General features: G+C 36.1%; 1 protein-coding gene across 5 annotated transcripts in view; it reads left to right on the top strand.

Moving 5' to 3' along the window:
• NUDCD1 (NudC domain containing 1) overlaps positions 1–15,973 on the top strand; it is a 70,964-nt gene that overhangs the window by 3,602 nt on the left and 51,389 nt on the right. For 2 of the 5 annotated variants that reach the window (XM_019799134.2, XM_034668483.1), the window contains exons 2-3: positions 4,180–4,349; positions 8,430–8,584. In XM_019799134.2, the coding sequence (XP_019654693.1) occupies positions 4,277–4,349; positions 8,430–8,584 (228 nt within the window). In that variant the 5' untranslated portion in view covers positions 4,180–4,276. Of the gene's footprint in view, positions 1–4,158; positions 4,350–8,429; positions 8,585–15,973 lie in introns of all 5 variants that reach the window. The other 3 variants (XM_019799135.2, XM_002918705.4, XM_034668482.1) reach the window with 2 other exon arrangements.

The following is a 15,973-nucleotide window of genomic DNA, read 5'->3' as shown; positions in this document are numbered from 1 at the left end:
CTACATAAACAATAACTGTCAGTTTGTGTATTCCAAAGATTTAAGCAAAAAACTCCCTTTTTTATAAAACTGCGATTGCTCTTTGACCCTGCAATTCCATTTCTGGGCATTTACCTTATACAGGTCTTCCTTGAATTACGATGGGGTTATGTCCAGACAAACACATCTTAAATTGAAAAATGCATTTAATACGCCTAATCTAACTAACGTCGCAGCTTAGCCTAGCCTATCTTAAATGTGCTCAGAGTACTTGCAGTAGCCTAGAGTTGGGCAAAATCATCTGACACAAAGTCTAGTTTGTAATAAAGTGTTAAATCTTTGTAATTTATTGAATACAAAGTAAAAAAAAGAATGGTTGTGTGGGTACAGAGTGGTTGTAAGTGAATGGGTTGTTTACCTTCATGATCAGTCATGTGCCTGACTGGGAGCTGTACCTTGCTGCCATGGCCCAGCATCACCAGTAATATCCTCCTGCATATCACTAGCCTGGGAAAAAATCAAAATTCATAGCGCGGTTTCTACTGAATATGTATTGCTTTTGCATCATTGCACAGTCAAAAACTCTTAAGTTGAACCAGTTTAAGTTGCGGACTGACTGTACATATTTTTTTCCTAGACTCTTCATTCTGTAAATGTTTTTGTATATGTTTTCCCCCTATATTTCACCTACTTAACTCATACTCCATTCATTCATCTTGGTTTATATGTTACTTACTCAGAGATTCCTTTCCTGAATACCCAGTTAGAATCTATACTACAGAATCTGTACAAATTAGAATCTATAGTCTGCTTTCCTACTGTACCTGGTCATAGACTTTATCATAATTTGTAGCATTTGGCGTCTGTTTTCTCTTTTAAGACGATTGGTTTTGTTATCAGTGGTTCCAGTGTCCATCTTTCAGTGCTTTCCTTCTAGGACTGGAGCATGCCTGGTGAATAATAGGTGATATTATATCACACATGCACATTAAATAGGTTTACTGGGATAACTGACAATAAACTGCACATATTTAAGTGTACAGGTTGGCACGTTTTGACATATATACACACTCATGAAGTCCTCACCATAATCAAGATATTAAACTTAGCTTTCATCTCAAAACTTCCCGTGCCCTTTGTAACTAGCCCTTTGTTCCTCCACGTATCCCCTTCAATCCCTAAGCAACTACTGCTGTGCTTTCTGTCATGATAAATTAGTTTGCATTTTCTGGAGTTTTATATACATGGAATTATACAGTATGTACTTTTTTTTTTTTGTCTCGCTTTTACGCAGCATAATTACTTTTAGTTCGTGCTTGTGTGGGAGAAGGATATTGAAATCTCTTTCATTGTGGATTTTTCTCTTTTTCCTTTCAAGTCCGTCAGTTTTTGCTTCATATATTTTAAAGCTCTGTTATGGGGTTGCCTGGGTGACTCAGTTGATTAGGTGTCTGCTTTCTGCTCAGGTCATGATCCAGGAGTCCTGGGATCTAGCCCCACATCAGGCTCCCTGCTCAGCAGAGAGCCTGCTTCACCCCTCTGCCCCTCACCCTGATCATTCTCTCGCTCTCTTGCTCTCAAATAAGTAAAATCTTTAAAAAAAAATAAAGCTCTGTTATGTTGTATAAACACTATTGTTATGTCCTCTTTATAAATTGATGCCTTTATCATTAAAAAATAACCTTTATTCTTGGTGATATTCTTTGCTCTGAAACCTGATACTAAAATAGTCACTCAAGCTTTCTTTTGCTAAATGTTACCATAGTGTGTGTATTTATTTATTTCCATTTTTTAACTTTTAACCTGTTTGTATTTTAGTATTTAACATGTATTTCTTACTGGCAGAAATAGTTGAGTCTTGCTTTTTTATTCAACCTGACAATCCCTGCCTTTTAACTCGACTGTTTACATTTGATGTGATTATTGATTTTGTTAGTTTGGGTCTTTCATCTCGTTGTTGGTATTGTTTGTCCTATCTAGCCTTTGGGAAGCTGAAATTTTCCTTTTTTTTTTTTCATTTTTCCATTTCCATTTTTTAAATATTCTTTTGGATTGAGTATTTTCTTATGAAATCATTTTTATCACATTTGTTGGTTTACTAACTGTAGCTCTTTGTTATTTTACTAGTTGCTTTAGGGTTAAGGGTATACATCTTTAACTTATTACATGATACATTCAAATAATGTTATACTACTTAACTTGTAACATAAGACCCTACAATGGTATACTTCTGTTTCTTTCCTCCTGGCCTTTATGCTGTTTTATTTGTGTTTTCAAAAGATATTTTTGCCATGTGTAGGATTCTAGGTTGATACCTTTTCTTGTTTCAATACATTTGATCCTTGAATAATGTGGATTTGAAATATGCAGTTCCACTTATACTTGGATTTTTTTCAATAAATATAGTACAGACCATAGATGTATTTTCTCTTCCTTGTGGTTATCTTAATAGCACTTTCTTTTTTTCTAGCTTATTTTAAGAACACAATATAATACAGAATATGTGTTAATTGACTGTGTTATTGGTGAGATTTCTGGTCAACAGTAGACTATTAGTAGTTTAGTTTACGGAGAGTCAAAAGATACAAGTGGATTTTTGAACGTGCACCTGGCAGTGCTCCTAACCCCTCTGTCATTCTAAGGTCAACTGTACTTAAAAACGTTGCCCCACTCTCTCTTTGCTTTTATTGTTTCTGATGGAAATCTGGTGTTTTCCAATCTTTATTCTTTTATACATGACATGTCTTTTTTTCTTTTTTACATTGGTTTTGAGCAGTTTGCTTATGTTGTGCCTTGGTGTGGTTTTCTTCATGAGACTTATGCTTTGAGTTTGCTGGTCTGTCTAGATCCTTGGGTTTATAGTTTTCAAGTTTGGAAAGCGTTCAGCCATTATTTCTCCCCCCCCACCTTTTTTTTTAGGAATCCAGTTGCCCATTTTTAGATTGCTGGAAATTGATCCCAGCTCATTAGTGCTCTTGATTTGTATGTGTTTTTCTGTTCTTTTTTTCCTTTGTTTTATTTTGGATAATTTCTATTTTCATGCCTTTACCTTCACTAGTCTTTTTCTTTTGCAATATCTAACCTGTTGTTAATCCCATTACTTGTATTTTTCATCATAGATATTCTAGTTTTCATCTTTTTTACATTTTTCATGTCTATTGTTTTGAACATATGGAATGTACTTTCAGTGTTCTGTTCTGCTAATTATAACTTCTATGTCAGTTATGTTGAGCTATTGATTGATTATTCTCTCCATTATGGGTATGTTTTTTTCTCCTCTTTGCATGCCTAGTAATATTTGACTGGATGCTAGAAATTGTGAAATTTACGTTGTTGGGTGAAGGATAGATTTGTATTCTTATAAACTTCGTCAGCTTTATTCTGGGATACAGTTGAGTTACTGGAAACAGATTAATTTCATTTAGTGTTTTATGATTTCTTAGGCTGGTCTGGAGCACTGCTCAGTTTAAGGCTAATATTCCTCACGACTGAGACAAAAGTTTTCTGTGTACTCTACCCATTATCCCATGAATTAGGTGTTTTCTCCATTCTACCTGTTGGGAACAGTCATAGTTCCCAGGCTTGTGTGAATGCCCAACACTTCCCTCTTATTCTAGAAGAGGTAGAAGAGAATGGAATAATAAACAACTGTGTGAGAATTAACCTTGGACAAGGGAAGAGAAACAGGGAAATCGACACTTGTTTTTCTTCTTATGTGTCATATAGCAAATGGTTTAAGGTTAAGCTTGTCAATAATTTTATAGGATAGGTATTATTAATTTTCGTTACAGATGAGATAGGGTTGAAAGGCTAGTAACTTAAAAAACTTCTTGACAGTGGCAAAGCTGACTCTAAAGCTCATGTTTTTTCTAATCAATGTGGTCTCTGGGGTCTTTCCTTCGGGGGGGGAAAGTAAAAGCTGGTGAAGATTTAGGCTATAGTCAGAGTAAAGATCTGTGTAACCAATGGATTTATGTAGAGCTTACTGTAAAATTCATATGTGCTCTTAGGGTAGAAAATATGGGAAGAGAGGTAGATGGCTGTATTAATTTGTGCAGAAGCATTATATAAAATGGGTTAGTGGGAGCAGTGCTCCAAATTCTAGTTCTGTTATGTTCCATAATTCTTACTTCAGAACTCATAACATGGACTTGTACAGTAGTTACACCTTATCCACAGTTTTAGTTTCGCTGTGTGCAGTTTCGGTTACCCCTGTCAACTGCGGTGCAGAGGCAGATGATCTTCCTCCTGATGTATTACTGACAGAAGATCAGTAGTAGTCTGACACTACGTCCAAATGCCTACGTCATTCCGTCACTTCATCTCATCACATAGCCATTTTATCCTCTCACATCATCACCAGAAGAAGGGTGAGTACAATATTTGAGAGAGAGAGAGAGAGAGAGACCACATTTGTGTAACTTGTATGACAGGGCATTGCTATAATTGTTCTATTTTATTATTAGTTATTGTTAATTTTTTACTAGGCCTAATTTCTAAATTTAACTTTATTATTGGTATGTATGTATATATGCACGTATAAGAAAATAAGTATATATAGGGCTTAGTATTATCTGTGGTTTCAAGTATCTGATGCTTGCAGATCTAAGGATCTTAGGACATATCCCTTGCAGATAAGGAGGGTGGGGGCTACTGTACTATTACTTTTTTTACATCTTTATACACAAATAGCAAACTCAGTGACTAGGCACAAAGAGTTAATTCATTGGGTATGATTAGAAGATAAATGGTCTAAGAAGTGGCCTTTGTAAGTTAACATGTTAATGTTTCTACCCCTGCTTTTTTCAGCTACTGTGCTCTGCTTATATAGGTATTTGAATGAGTGATATTTAACTGGTGTCAAAAGAGTTGAATATTGGCAATTTCATGTGGTTCAACATAACAGTATATTTTGAAAGGACAAGAAGCAGTAATTGTGACCATTATTAACGCCATTACAAGGATAATGTCTGTTTTATATTTACGAGTGTATGTCCCGTGCCAAGCATAATACATGTAGTAGACATTCAATAAATAATTTGTGAATGAGAAACTATAGATTTTTGAGGTTTCATACATGTCTTATGAGAAATCTAGGTAAGATTAAGGGAGATTTCCTTCTTGTTCGATCCCTAAGTTCTTTTTAAAAGACTAAAAGAGAAGGATTTTTTAGCAAAGCTCTTTTATTTCCAGTGCAAGATAATATTAAATAATAAAATATTTACTTCTCTGGCCTCTTAGCCTTCTGTTAAAGAGGTTCCCCTTCTCCGCCATTTCCAAGATCCCAGCAGAGATTTGAGACTCCTTGCTGTCCGCCTCCTTTCTTAGGAGGCTCTAGGAAAGAGCGCTGCCAGTGATTAAGTTTGTTACATTGTGAACACTGCTTTTTCCTTTGAGTTGTTCTGCCTCTCCTTTTATAAACTCAAGATGGTTGACATGAAAAATGCAATGATAACTTTTCCTTTCTCATTTGAGGCCAGAGATACAGCTTTTTCTATACACTAACAAGCTTTTACAAATTAAGTATGTAATATACACTATGCTCATTTCTGTGTCCTAATAACTTAGTAAATTATCTTGTCCAAATGCAGTAACAGAAGACTTAGACTATATTATAGTCACCTAATAATGGTTTTCCAGAACCTTATATTCACAGATGAGATATTATAATAAGGCAGAGGGCAAAGAAGTCTCCGGCTTGTTTGGGATTGCTCAGGGTCTTTGGCACAAATATGAAGAAAATGTATTTGTCATATCATTCTCTAGTATTATTACTTTGGGCCATTATGTTACCATGCATATTTCTTGCAGTATCAAGTTTTATCCACACTGTGGTGCTAGAAAACCAAGAATTGATTGTTTCCCTCCTAATCAGGGGAATATGTATTTCTAAGTGTTCTATACTTCCTTGAATTATAAATAGCAGTTTCCTCAGCCTTCATCAGATCCATAATAACGTTATAATTTTACCCCTGAGATGCCTCCAAACTTCAGTCAGTCATCCTTTACCAAGATGACTGCAATAGATTTCTAATGGATCTTCCTGGTGTTAACCATAAAAATAAAACAGCCAAGTTATTTTATCAACAGTGGATTTATTTGGGAATATTAAAGAATTGCAATTCGGGACATGCGAGCTACAGCAAAACCATAGGCAAACCATTTTATGGAGAAGGAGGAGGAAATTGGGAGGGGTTGGTTTGAATGAAAGTCCACTGAAAAACAAGAGTACAGGGTAATGTTGATTTCTCATTAACTGAGTTGCAGGAGTGGTGCCATTTCTTGTAGGAGATGCTGTATACATTTTTTCCCTGTTGGGGCCTGTAATTGATGATTCTTTCCTATTGAATATTCTTCTGTTGGGGTCTATAATTAACAGTACTTCCTGTAATTGATGTTGAATGGTAGGGTCCCCCCTGCTAGCCTCTCCACTGTGTTTTTAGTGAAGTTTCCTTTTATTAATATTTACACTGGATTTTACCTTCCTTTGCTTCGGTCTGTTTTACATATTGTAGTTATAAGTACTCTTTTATAAACTCAAATCTGAATTTACTGCCCTGCTTAAAAACGTAAATGAATTACATTAACTTTATTGATAAAGACAGGGCCTCTCATGATCCAGCTCCTGCCCACTTCTCTAGCTTTGTTTGTCTGTAGCCTTTTCTTGTACAGATCTCCACAGTGCTTTGTATTTCAGCCAGTTTGGCCTTCTTTTGGTTCTTTGAGCACAAGTTTTTCCTCCTACTTTGCCTGCTTTTCCTTCAGTCTCTGTGTGTGTGCGTGCGCGCGCGCGCGCGCGGTGGGGGAGGTAAATTTCTTCATTCCTTACCTTTATCCTTTCTAGCTTGGCTCAGATTTCTGAAAGCTTTCATCAGTTCTCCTACTCCATATAGATCAGTGCCCAGTGTTATTTGTTCTCATGGTACCCGGTAATTTTTTTCCCCAACATTTATTACAATTTCATTATATATTTAGTTATGTGATTATTTGACTAATGTCCATTTCCTCACTGAATCATAAGTGCTAAGAAGGTAAATTCTGTGCTTTTTGCTCATCATTGTATCAATGGTGCCTATTAACATATTGCTGAATAAATCAGTGAATGAATATAAGTCAGCCAGGACTCAAGGCAGATAGTAGAAGTAGGAACCAATGAACATTATGGGGAAAAAAAATTAATGGCAATTAGAATACGGTAAGTTGAGTTTTTTGTTGTTTTTATTTTTTAATTTTTTATTTACAGTAAGTTGAGTTTTATATTAAGGTAAGGTATTGGCCCAGCATTGTTTACTTACATATTTCCTGTCAGAACAGAAATGAATTCTAAGTCATGGGCAGCCCTGAGCTATAAGGGTTCCTATCTGTGTATGAGGGAAGAAAGGGGGGAAGCAGAGATCACATTTAATAGATTAAAATTATGGAATTAGGTGCACCTAAGTGGCTCATTCAGTTAAGTGTCTGCGTTTGGCTCAGGTCATGATCCCAGGGTCTTGGGATTGAGCCCCAAATTGGGTGCTCTGCTCTGAAGGGAGCCTGCTTCTCCCTCTCCCTTTGCCTGCTGCTCTGCCTACTTGTGTGTGTGCTCGTGCTCTCTCTCTCTGTCAAATAAATAAATAAAATCTTTTTAAAAAAATTATGGAAGTAGCTAAGAGAGTAGATCTTAAAAGTTCTCATCACAAAAAAAAAAAAACCATGTGAGGTGGTGGATGTGTTCAGCAACTTACTGTGGTAATCATTTCACAGTGTATTCATATATCAAGTCATTATGTTGTACACCTTAAACTTGTACAATGTTATATGCCGATTACATCATAATAAACGTGGAAAAAAGTAAAAATAAAATACGGAAATCGCTAGTGCCCTAGTGGAAAACACTGCTCTTTAATTAGGAAATCTTCTTTCTCTTCCAGGTAGACTATTTTGTTCTATAGCCTTGGGAAAGATGTGATAAAACATTGGAGAAATCACCATTTATAATTAATTTATTTCCTTAATTGTATAATGAAATAATAAAAACATTCTCTTTATTTCTTAATGTGTTAAAAAAGGAATGAGATATAATAGAGGTAAAAGCATTTTAAAAACTATAAAAATTCTCTATAAAATAGACTTACTATTTGCGCAAAAGACAGGAGATCTTCAATTTTAGGATTTTCCTGTTCTTCTTATTCATAATTACAAGGAAGAGGTGCCCAAAAGAAAAGAAGGTAGTGACATGAAAAGCCCTGTCTCTCTCAATGCTACTGTCAGGGCATCATTCAGTTTTACTTACTGTTTATCCTCTATACACAGTGCCTAGAAATTATTTTAGAATGAATAATAGAGTGAATTTGTCCCAAAGTCCTTTGTAATTAGCATTCTGTGATTTCTTCACCTTGTAAGCATTCTGAGGATAGAAATAACCTGAGACAAAATCTGTGATATTTATGTTTATTTTTCTTATATTTCAGCTGTGGCAGAAGTAAGACTTCGAGATGATCAATATACATTGGAACACATGCATGCTTTTGGAATGTATAATTACCTACACTGTGATTCATGGTATCAAGACAGTGTCTACTACATTGATAACCTTGGAAGAGTTATGAATTTAACAGTGATGCTGGTAAGAAAAATATCTGTAATATTAGGATTTTCCAATAAATTTGATTCTTAATTTTCACTTTTAATTTAATGCCCAGGGAATTGAGGTACACATATCTTTAATATATGGAATCTTTCCTATCATTAATCTATACAAGGCTCTATTCTGTTTAATATAGTTTTAATTTTTTCCTTTGTTCCTGTTACACTTAAGTTATATTCCCCTCCACTCCCACCAGTGAGCAACTACTCTAATGTGTTTTATAGATCAGTATTGACCTAACTGTTCATGTTTGCTTTTTCTAGTGTGAAGTGTTAACCCTGACTATGACGGTGGATTTGTCTGTTTTTCCTTTTAATTTTTGCTTTTTGTATTTTTAACTGTGTTAATTGGAGCACAAACATTTTGTCTGCTATGGATTTGTCCTTTTAGCATTGTGAAATGCCCCTCTTTATCTCTATTTTTTTTTTAATTTATTTATTCGACAGAGATAGAGACAGCCAGCGAGAGAGGGAACACAAGCAGGGGGAGTGGGAGAGGAAGAAGCAGGCTCATAGCAGAGGAGCCTGACGTGGGGCTCGATCCCATAATGCCGGGATCACGCCCTGAGCCGAAGGCAGATGCTTAACCGCTGTGCCTCCCGGGCACCCCCCCTCTTTATCTCTAGACTCTGGGAATGATTTTTGTCTTGAAATCTGATAATAATACAGTTGTGCTGGCTTTTTTTTATTAGTGATATTCATCTTTTTCTATCCTTTTTCTTTCAGTTTATCAGTGGTGTTGTTTACAGTCTGATGCCTTAGACCACTCAGCCATCCTGACATGACAGTGTTGTTATTTTTAAAGTACGTCTCTTGTAAAGAGCATGTAGTTGGGTCTTGTTTTGTATCTAGCATGACAATCTGTCCTTTAATTGAAGGGCTTAGTACATTTATATTTAATGTAATTACTGATATGATTGGGTTTATGTTACCATTTTGCTATCTTTTCAGTTTGTCCCATCTGTTCTTTGTTTCTTTATCTCTGTTCCTACCTGTTTGGGGATTAAGCAAATTTTCTTAAAATTCCATTTAATTTTCTCTTTTGGCTTTTATCTAAACCCGTTTGTGTTATTATTTTTTAAATGGTTAATGTAGAGTTTATAGTATTCATCCTTAACTTATAGTCTTCCTCTAATATTATTTTACTCCACGATAGATTATTAGTGTATTTGCTTTAAGCAGTCAGTAGAATAATAGCTTCTTGATTACTCCCTGCTCCTTCTAGCACAGTTCTACATTGCATCAACAGAATCATCAATCTGATTTTTTTTAGGATTCCACATATAAGTGAGATCATATGGTATTTGTCTTTCTCTGACTTATTTCACTTAGCATAATGCCCTCAAAGTGCATCCATGTTGTTGCAAATGGCAGGATTTCATTCCTTTTTATGGCTAAATGAAATATTCTATATATATGAAAAACATTTTCTTTATCCATTCGTATATTGATGGACACTTAGGTGTTTTTTTGTTTTACTGTTTTGGCTATTGTAAATAATACTGCAGTGAACATAGGGATACATATATTTTTTCGAGTTAGTGTTTTTATTTTCTTTGGATAAATACCCAGAAGAGGAATCACTGGGTCATATGGTAGTTCTATTTTTAATTTTTTGAGGAACCTCCATACTGTTTTCCATAGTGGCTGCACCAGTTTACGTTCCCACCAACAGTGCACAAGGATTTCCTTTTCTCCACATCCTCTCCAACACTTGTCATTTCTTGTTTTTTTGGTAATAGCCATTCTAACAGGTGTGAGGTGGTAATCTCATTGTGATTTTGATTTGCATTCCCTGAAGATTAATGATTGAGCATCTTTTCATATATCTTTTGGCCAACTGTATATCTTTTTGGGAAAAATGTCTGTTCAGATCCTCTGTCCATTTTTTTTTTAAAGATTTTATTTATTTATTTGACAGAGAGAGATGCAGCCAGTGAGAGAAGGAACACAAGCAGGGAGAGTGGGAGAGGAAGAAGCAGGCTCCCAGCAGAGGAGCCTGATGTGAGACTCGATCCCAGGACTCTGGGATCATGCCCTGGGCCGAAGGCAGACACTTAATGACTGAGCCACCCAGGCGCCCCCTCTGTCCATTTTTTAATCAGATTGTTTGTTGGGGTTTTGGGGAGGTTGTTATTATATAAGTTCTTTATATATTTTGGATACCTTATTAGGTATATGATTTGCAAATATTTTTTTCTCATTCCCTAGGTTGACTTTTCATTTTGTTGATCACTTGCTCTGCAGAAGCTTTTTTAGTTTGATGTAGTTCTCCTTGTTTATTTTTCTTTTTATTGCCTTTGCTTTTGATGTCAGATTCCAAAAATCATCGCTAAGACCAATGTTGAGTTTACCACCTATATTTTCTTTTGGGAGTTTTATGGCTTCAGGTCTTACATTTAAGTCTATAATCCATTTTGAGTTTATTTTTGTGTATGGTATAAGATAGTCCAGTTTCACTCTTTTGCATATGACTCTCTGGTTTTCCCAACACCATTTATCGAAGAGACTGTCCTTTCCCCTATTGTATATTCTTGGCTCCTTTGTTGTAAATCAGTTGATCATATGTGTGTGATTTTATTTCTGGACTCTATTTTGTTCCATTGTCTTCAATTCCATACTGTTTCGATAACCACAGTTTTGTAAAGTAGTTTGAAATCAGGGATCATTATGCCTCCAGCTTTGTTGTTCTTTCTCAAGATTGTTTTAGCTTTTTGCAGTCTTTTGTCATTCCATAAAAATTTGAGGATTGTAGTATTTCTGTGAAAAATTCCATTGGAGTTTTAATAGGGATTGCATTGAATCTGTAGATTGCTTTGGGTGGTATGGACATTTTAACAATATTGATTCTTCCAGTCCACGAGAATGGAATATTTTCCCACTTATTTATATTTTCTTATAAATTCTTTTAGTTTCCTGTGGATCCTTCTAGAAGTGGTTTGTTATTTCTATGTGTCTGATTTTGATTTTTTGGCAAGTGTAAGCACAAAGTGATATATACACATACATATATATGTGTGTGTGTGTATATATTTTAAAGATTTTATTTATTTATTTATTTTAGAGAGAGGGTGCGCTGGGGCTTGATCTCACAACCTTGAGACCATGACCTGAGCTGAAACCAAGAGTCGGACACCTAACCACCTGAGCCACCCAGGTGCCCAGTGATATATATTTTTAAAATACAAACTCTTGGGGCGCCTGGGTGGCACAGCGGTTAAGCGTCTGCCTTCGGCTCAGGGCGTGATCCCCGGCGTTATGGGATCGAGCCCCACATCAGGCTCCTCCGCTATGAGCCTGCTTCTTCCTCTCCCACTCCCTGCTTGTGTTCCCTCTCTCGCTGGCTGTCTCTATCTCTGTCGAATAAATAAATAAAATCTTTAAAAAAATAAATAAAATAAAATACAAACTCTTCATCTTCATATATGCAGCTTATGGTGCCCTTCTGTCCAACCTTGTGTTTTACCATTTTGTCCACTATACCCTAGCAATACCAGACTCTTGCAGTTCCTGAGAAATGCTCTGTATCCTGTTGCCCTCAGCCCATTTCCTGTGTGATTAACTCTACCTGGAACATTCTTTCTTAGTTCTGTGTCAGGTTGCTTCCCAATCTTTACTTAAGTCCCAGCAAACCATCTCATCTGTTAAACTTTCCCTGACATCCTCCTTTTGCTCCTCTGGGAATATTCAAACCATTGGCTCTCAGATCTGTGTGGACTTTGAATTCCTTCTAGGCCAGGGGTTGGCAGACGTTTTCTGCACAGGGCCAGATAATTAAGATTTTAGGGTTTGTAGTCTAGACAGTCTTATGTCACAACTGCTTGGTTTTGTGGTAGTAGTATGAGAGCAGCATTAGACAATATGTAAATGAATGAGTGTGACTGCATTCCAATAAAACTTTATTTTTAAAAATGACCTTGCCCAGATTTAGGTCATTGACTGTAGTTTGCCAAACCTTGGTCTAGGCCCTGGGTTTTTCTTATATTTCTATAATCCTGCCACCCAGCAGAAGGCTTGGTCAGTATGTTTGCTGAAATAATAACAGCTGTTTAAAGCTTGTTCTTATCCTTTGGAGTTGGGTTTGCATCCTTTTTCGCATTCTCTCTCTCTCTCTTTTTTTTTTAGATTTATTTATTTGAAAGAGAGCAAGCCCGTGGTGGGGGGGCGTGTAGAGGGAGAGAGAGAATCCTCAAGCCAACTCCTTGCTGAGCACAGAGCCCTATACAGGGCCTGATTACAGGACCCTGAGATCATAACCTGAGTGGAAACCAAGAGCCGGCCACTTAACCGACTGAGCTACCCAAGCACCACAGCTTTGCTTTCTTGATAGGATCTTTCTCTTATTATTTCTTCTTCAGGCTCAGGTCTGAGTCTTTGGTTTATTGAGATAAATGATTTTAGTGAATAATAAATATTTCTTTCTCTTCAGCAAATGTTTATTGAATGCTATTATGTGCTTTGTAGCCACATATACAAATAAATTGGTAACATGTAACAGTGGAAGTAGGGATAAGATGCAGACATAGTATGGGGAAGGAAATAATAAATGTTGAAAGACGAAGTGTTCAGAGAAGTTTCAGAAGAGATGTCACCTTAAGAGTTTTGAAAGATCAGTTAGTTTGCCATGCAAATTGAGGCAGCTATGTCTGCACATGACTTAAGAGGCACATTCAGCAAACTTCCATAGGCATGTGTGTACTACAGGTTAACTCTAGACTCATTTGCTGAAACACAGAGCATGTATGGAAGGACCTAAATAGTATACAGGCTATGGTTAGAGAGGAGGATGGCAGGTTTTGAAGGTAGGGAGGATCAATCATGTTATTCTGTGTTAAGCAAAGAGAAATGTTAAAAAGAAAGATTGATTCTTTGATTCATTTTAGTAGTAATTATGCTTGGTCGGGAGACAGGTGTGGATAGGGTCACAGTTTTGGGCCAGAAGCTTGGCTTTATCAGTTCACTTTTGGTAATCATGATTTGGAATACTAATACCAATTTAAATCACAAGATTGATTGAAAATGTGGAATGAAAGTTTAATGATAGCATTTGAAATACTATAAGCAGTGTAAGCAGTGTGGACTGGTCCATATAGTTTTCTTCTCCCATTGGAAAGTTTTCACAGGAAGTCAAATACTGTAATTTTATTAAGATAACTTATTTGACATGGAATCAGAGCAAAGACTAATGTTTTTGATCCCTTTTTCTGACCTATTCTCTGTGCTTCTGTGAGCTAGTTATCTTTCTGTGGGCTCATTATTATTCACTTAACCTTCAAAATATTTATTGAATACCTACTATATGTTACACATTGTTGTAGGCCTGGGAATGCTGCAGCATACAAAATAAAATTTCTTTTAGTTTATTGAGTCAAAGCAGAGTATGAACAACAGTGGACCCTTGAACAGTACTGGGAATCAGAGCGCTAAACCTCTCCTCCATTGCACAATCAAAAATTTGCAGTAGAAAAGTACAACTTTAGATTCCCCAAAACTTGACTAATAGCTTACTGTTGACCAGAAGCCTTACTGATAACATAAAGTTGATTAACACATATTTTGTATATGTATTGTGTATTTGTATTTATTTTCACAAATTAGTTTCTTTAATTTTGTTTTTGGTGGTATCTGTCAGATTTTCATTAAAGTTTTGCTCATGTCCTTAAAGGAATTGGAGAGCTTTCTGGAACTGGAACAGTTTCAGACTACAATGACCCTTTCCTTATATGTTAACTAAAGATTCTCTTTGGACCTATCTTATTATATATTCTTCTGTCCTTTTCAGTAATATTCTTCTAATTATCCAGTTGATTCTATGGTAATTGGTTTAGTCAAACTCCGTTTTTTTGGTCATTTTATAATATACTTTTTTGCTAGGGAAAATTGTTCATTTCTTCTTATTCTCTTCAGATTTGTTGCTGTAAATTTGCATGTTTTATGCTCTTAAGATTATCTTTCTCTTTTTTCTCTTTTTCCTTAATCAAACTTTAGAAGGGTATTTTTATTATTTTTAAAGAACTATGTCTGGTGTTATTTTAGTTTGTTTTCTGCTTTAATTCAGTTTTGCCTTTGGTTTTCAAAATGTCTTGCACATCAGAATCACTTGGAGTAATTGATTAAAGCTAATTTCAGGTTATCATTCTTAAAGATTGGGATTCGGTATGTCAGGGTCGATCATGGTCTGGGAATCTGTGTTTTATCAAGGACCTCATATGATTTTGCTTGTGGTCCAGTAACCAAGTTTTGAGAAACTGTGCACCTCTGATGCAGAGAGGAATACCACATTTCTTTCTTACTATTTTTCTGATCAGCAGCAAAAGAAACTGACCTGTTTCTTTTGAACTTCTGTGTTGGGGGCAGGTGGAGAGTGTTGGCCACTGGTTACACACTGGCTTTTTTAAAGCAGAAAAGTTATTCTGATACCCATTTTATTGTCTGATTTTTTTTCTTTCCTTTTTTTTTTTTTCTCTCTCAGTCAAACGCATACATGCACAAATCTCAGAGAGGTTCTTTTGCTGTTTTTGGTTTACAGATACCCCCCACCCTGTTAAATCTGTGCTAAACACTATTGTGGTCAAAGAGAAGGCTGTAGGGCCCAGGAAAGGAAATGTGCACATTGTGTCTGACCTTGAGATTTTGTCAGGAGCCAGCAGATGGCAGCAGTTCAACACACGGGTTTATAGAGGCATTATACTTCCAAGTCAGTTTATTTTGTCTGTTTACGATGCTTGATTTTAGAGAAATGTCAATTAGGAGGAAGTGCTTTTAGGAAGTAGAAAATGCCTTAGGAAAGCACAAAAAAATGTGTTTTTAAAACTTAATTCTTATGTTGTCATTTTATTAGGGTATTAGGGCTTTTTATTTTTATTGTTTATTTATTTTTTTTAAAATTTTATTTATTTATTTGACAGACAGCCAGCGAGAAAGGGAACACAAGCAGGGGGAGTGGGAGAGGAAGAAGCAGGCTTAGCAGAGGAGCCTGATGTGGGGCTCGATCCCAGAACGCTGGGATCATGCCCTGAGCTGAAGGCAGATGCTTAACGACTTTGCCACCCAGGCGCCCCTATTAGGCCTTCTTTTAAAGTTACATGTTTTGTTTCTTAATATTTAGGAAATTAATTCTGTTATAACTTTTTTTTCCATTTACCTGAAAAACTAGTTTGTTTCTCCTAAAGAAGTGTGTCATCTTGTGGTGCCTCTTTGAATTACACTTAAAGATCAGAGGAGAGTTACTAGATTCCATGTGAAGCCCACATTTGTGAGGCTGTGTCTTGGAGTGAGTAACACTCTGTAACTGCTTATTAGTCTAGCTCAGGTGCTTACCAGTGTCTCCAAACTAGTATCTCGAGACCTGAATCTCACCTTATTTTCT

This window comes from Ailuropoda melanoleuca, chromosome 9 (genome assembly GCF_002007445.2).
Source record: "Ailuropoda melanoleuca isolate Jingjing chromosome 9, ASM200744v2, whole genome shotgun sequence".
Taxonomy (NCBI): Eukaryota; Metazoa; Chordata; class Mammalia; order Carnivora; family Ursidae; genus Ailuropoda; species Ailuropoda melanoleuca.
This window is presented reverse-complemented; position numbering and strand designations above follow the sequence as displayed.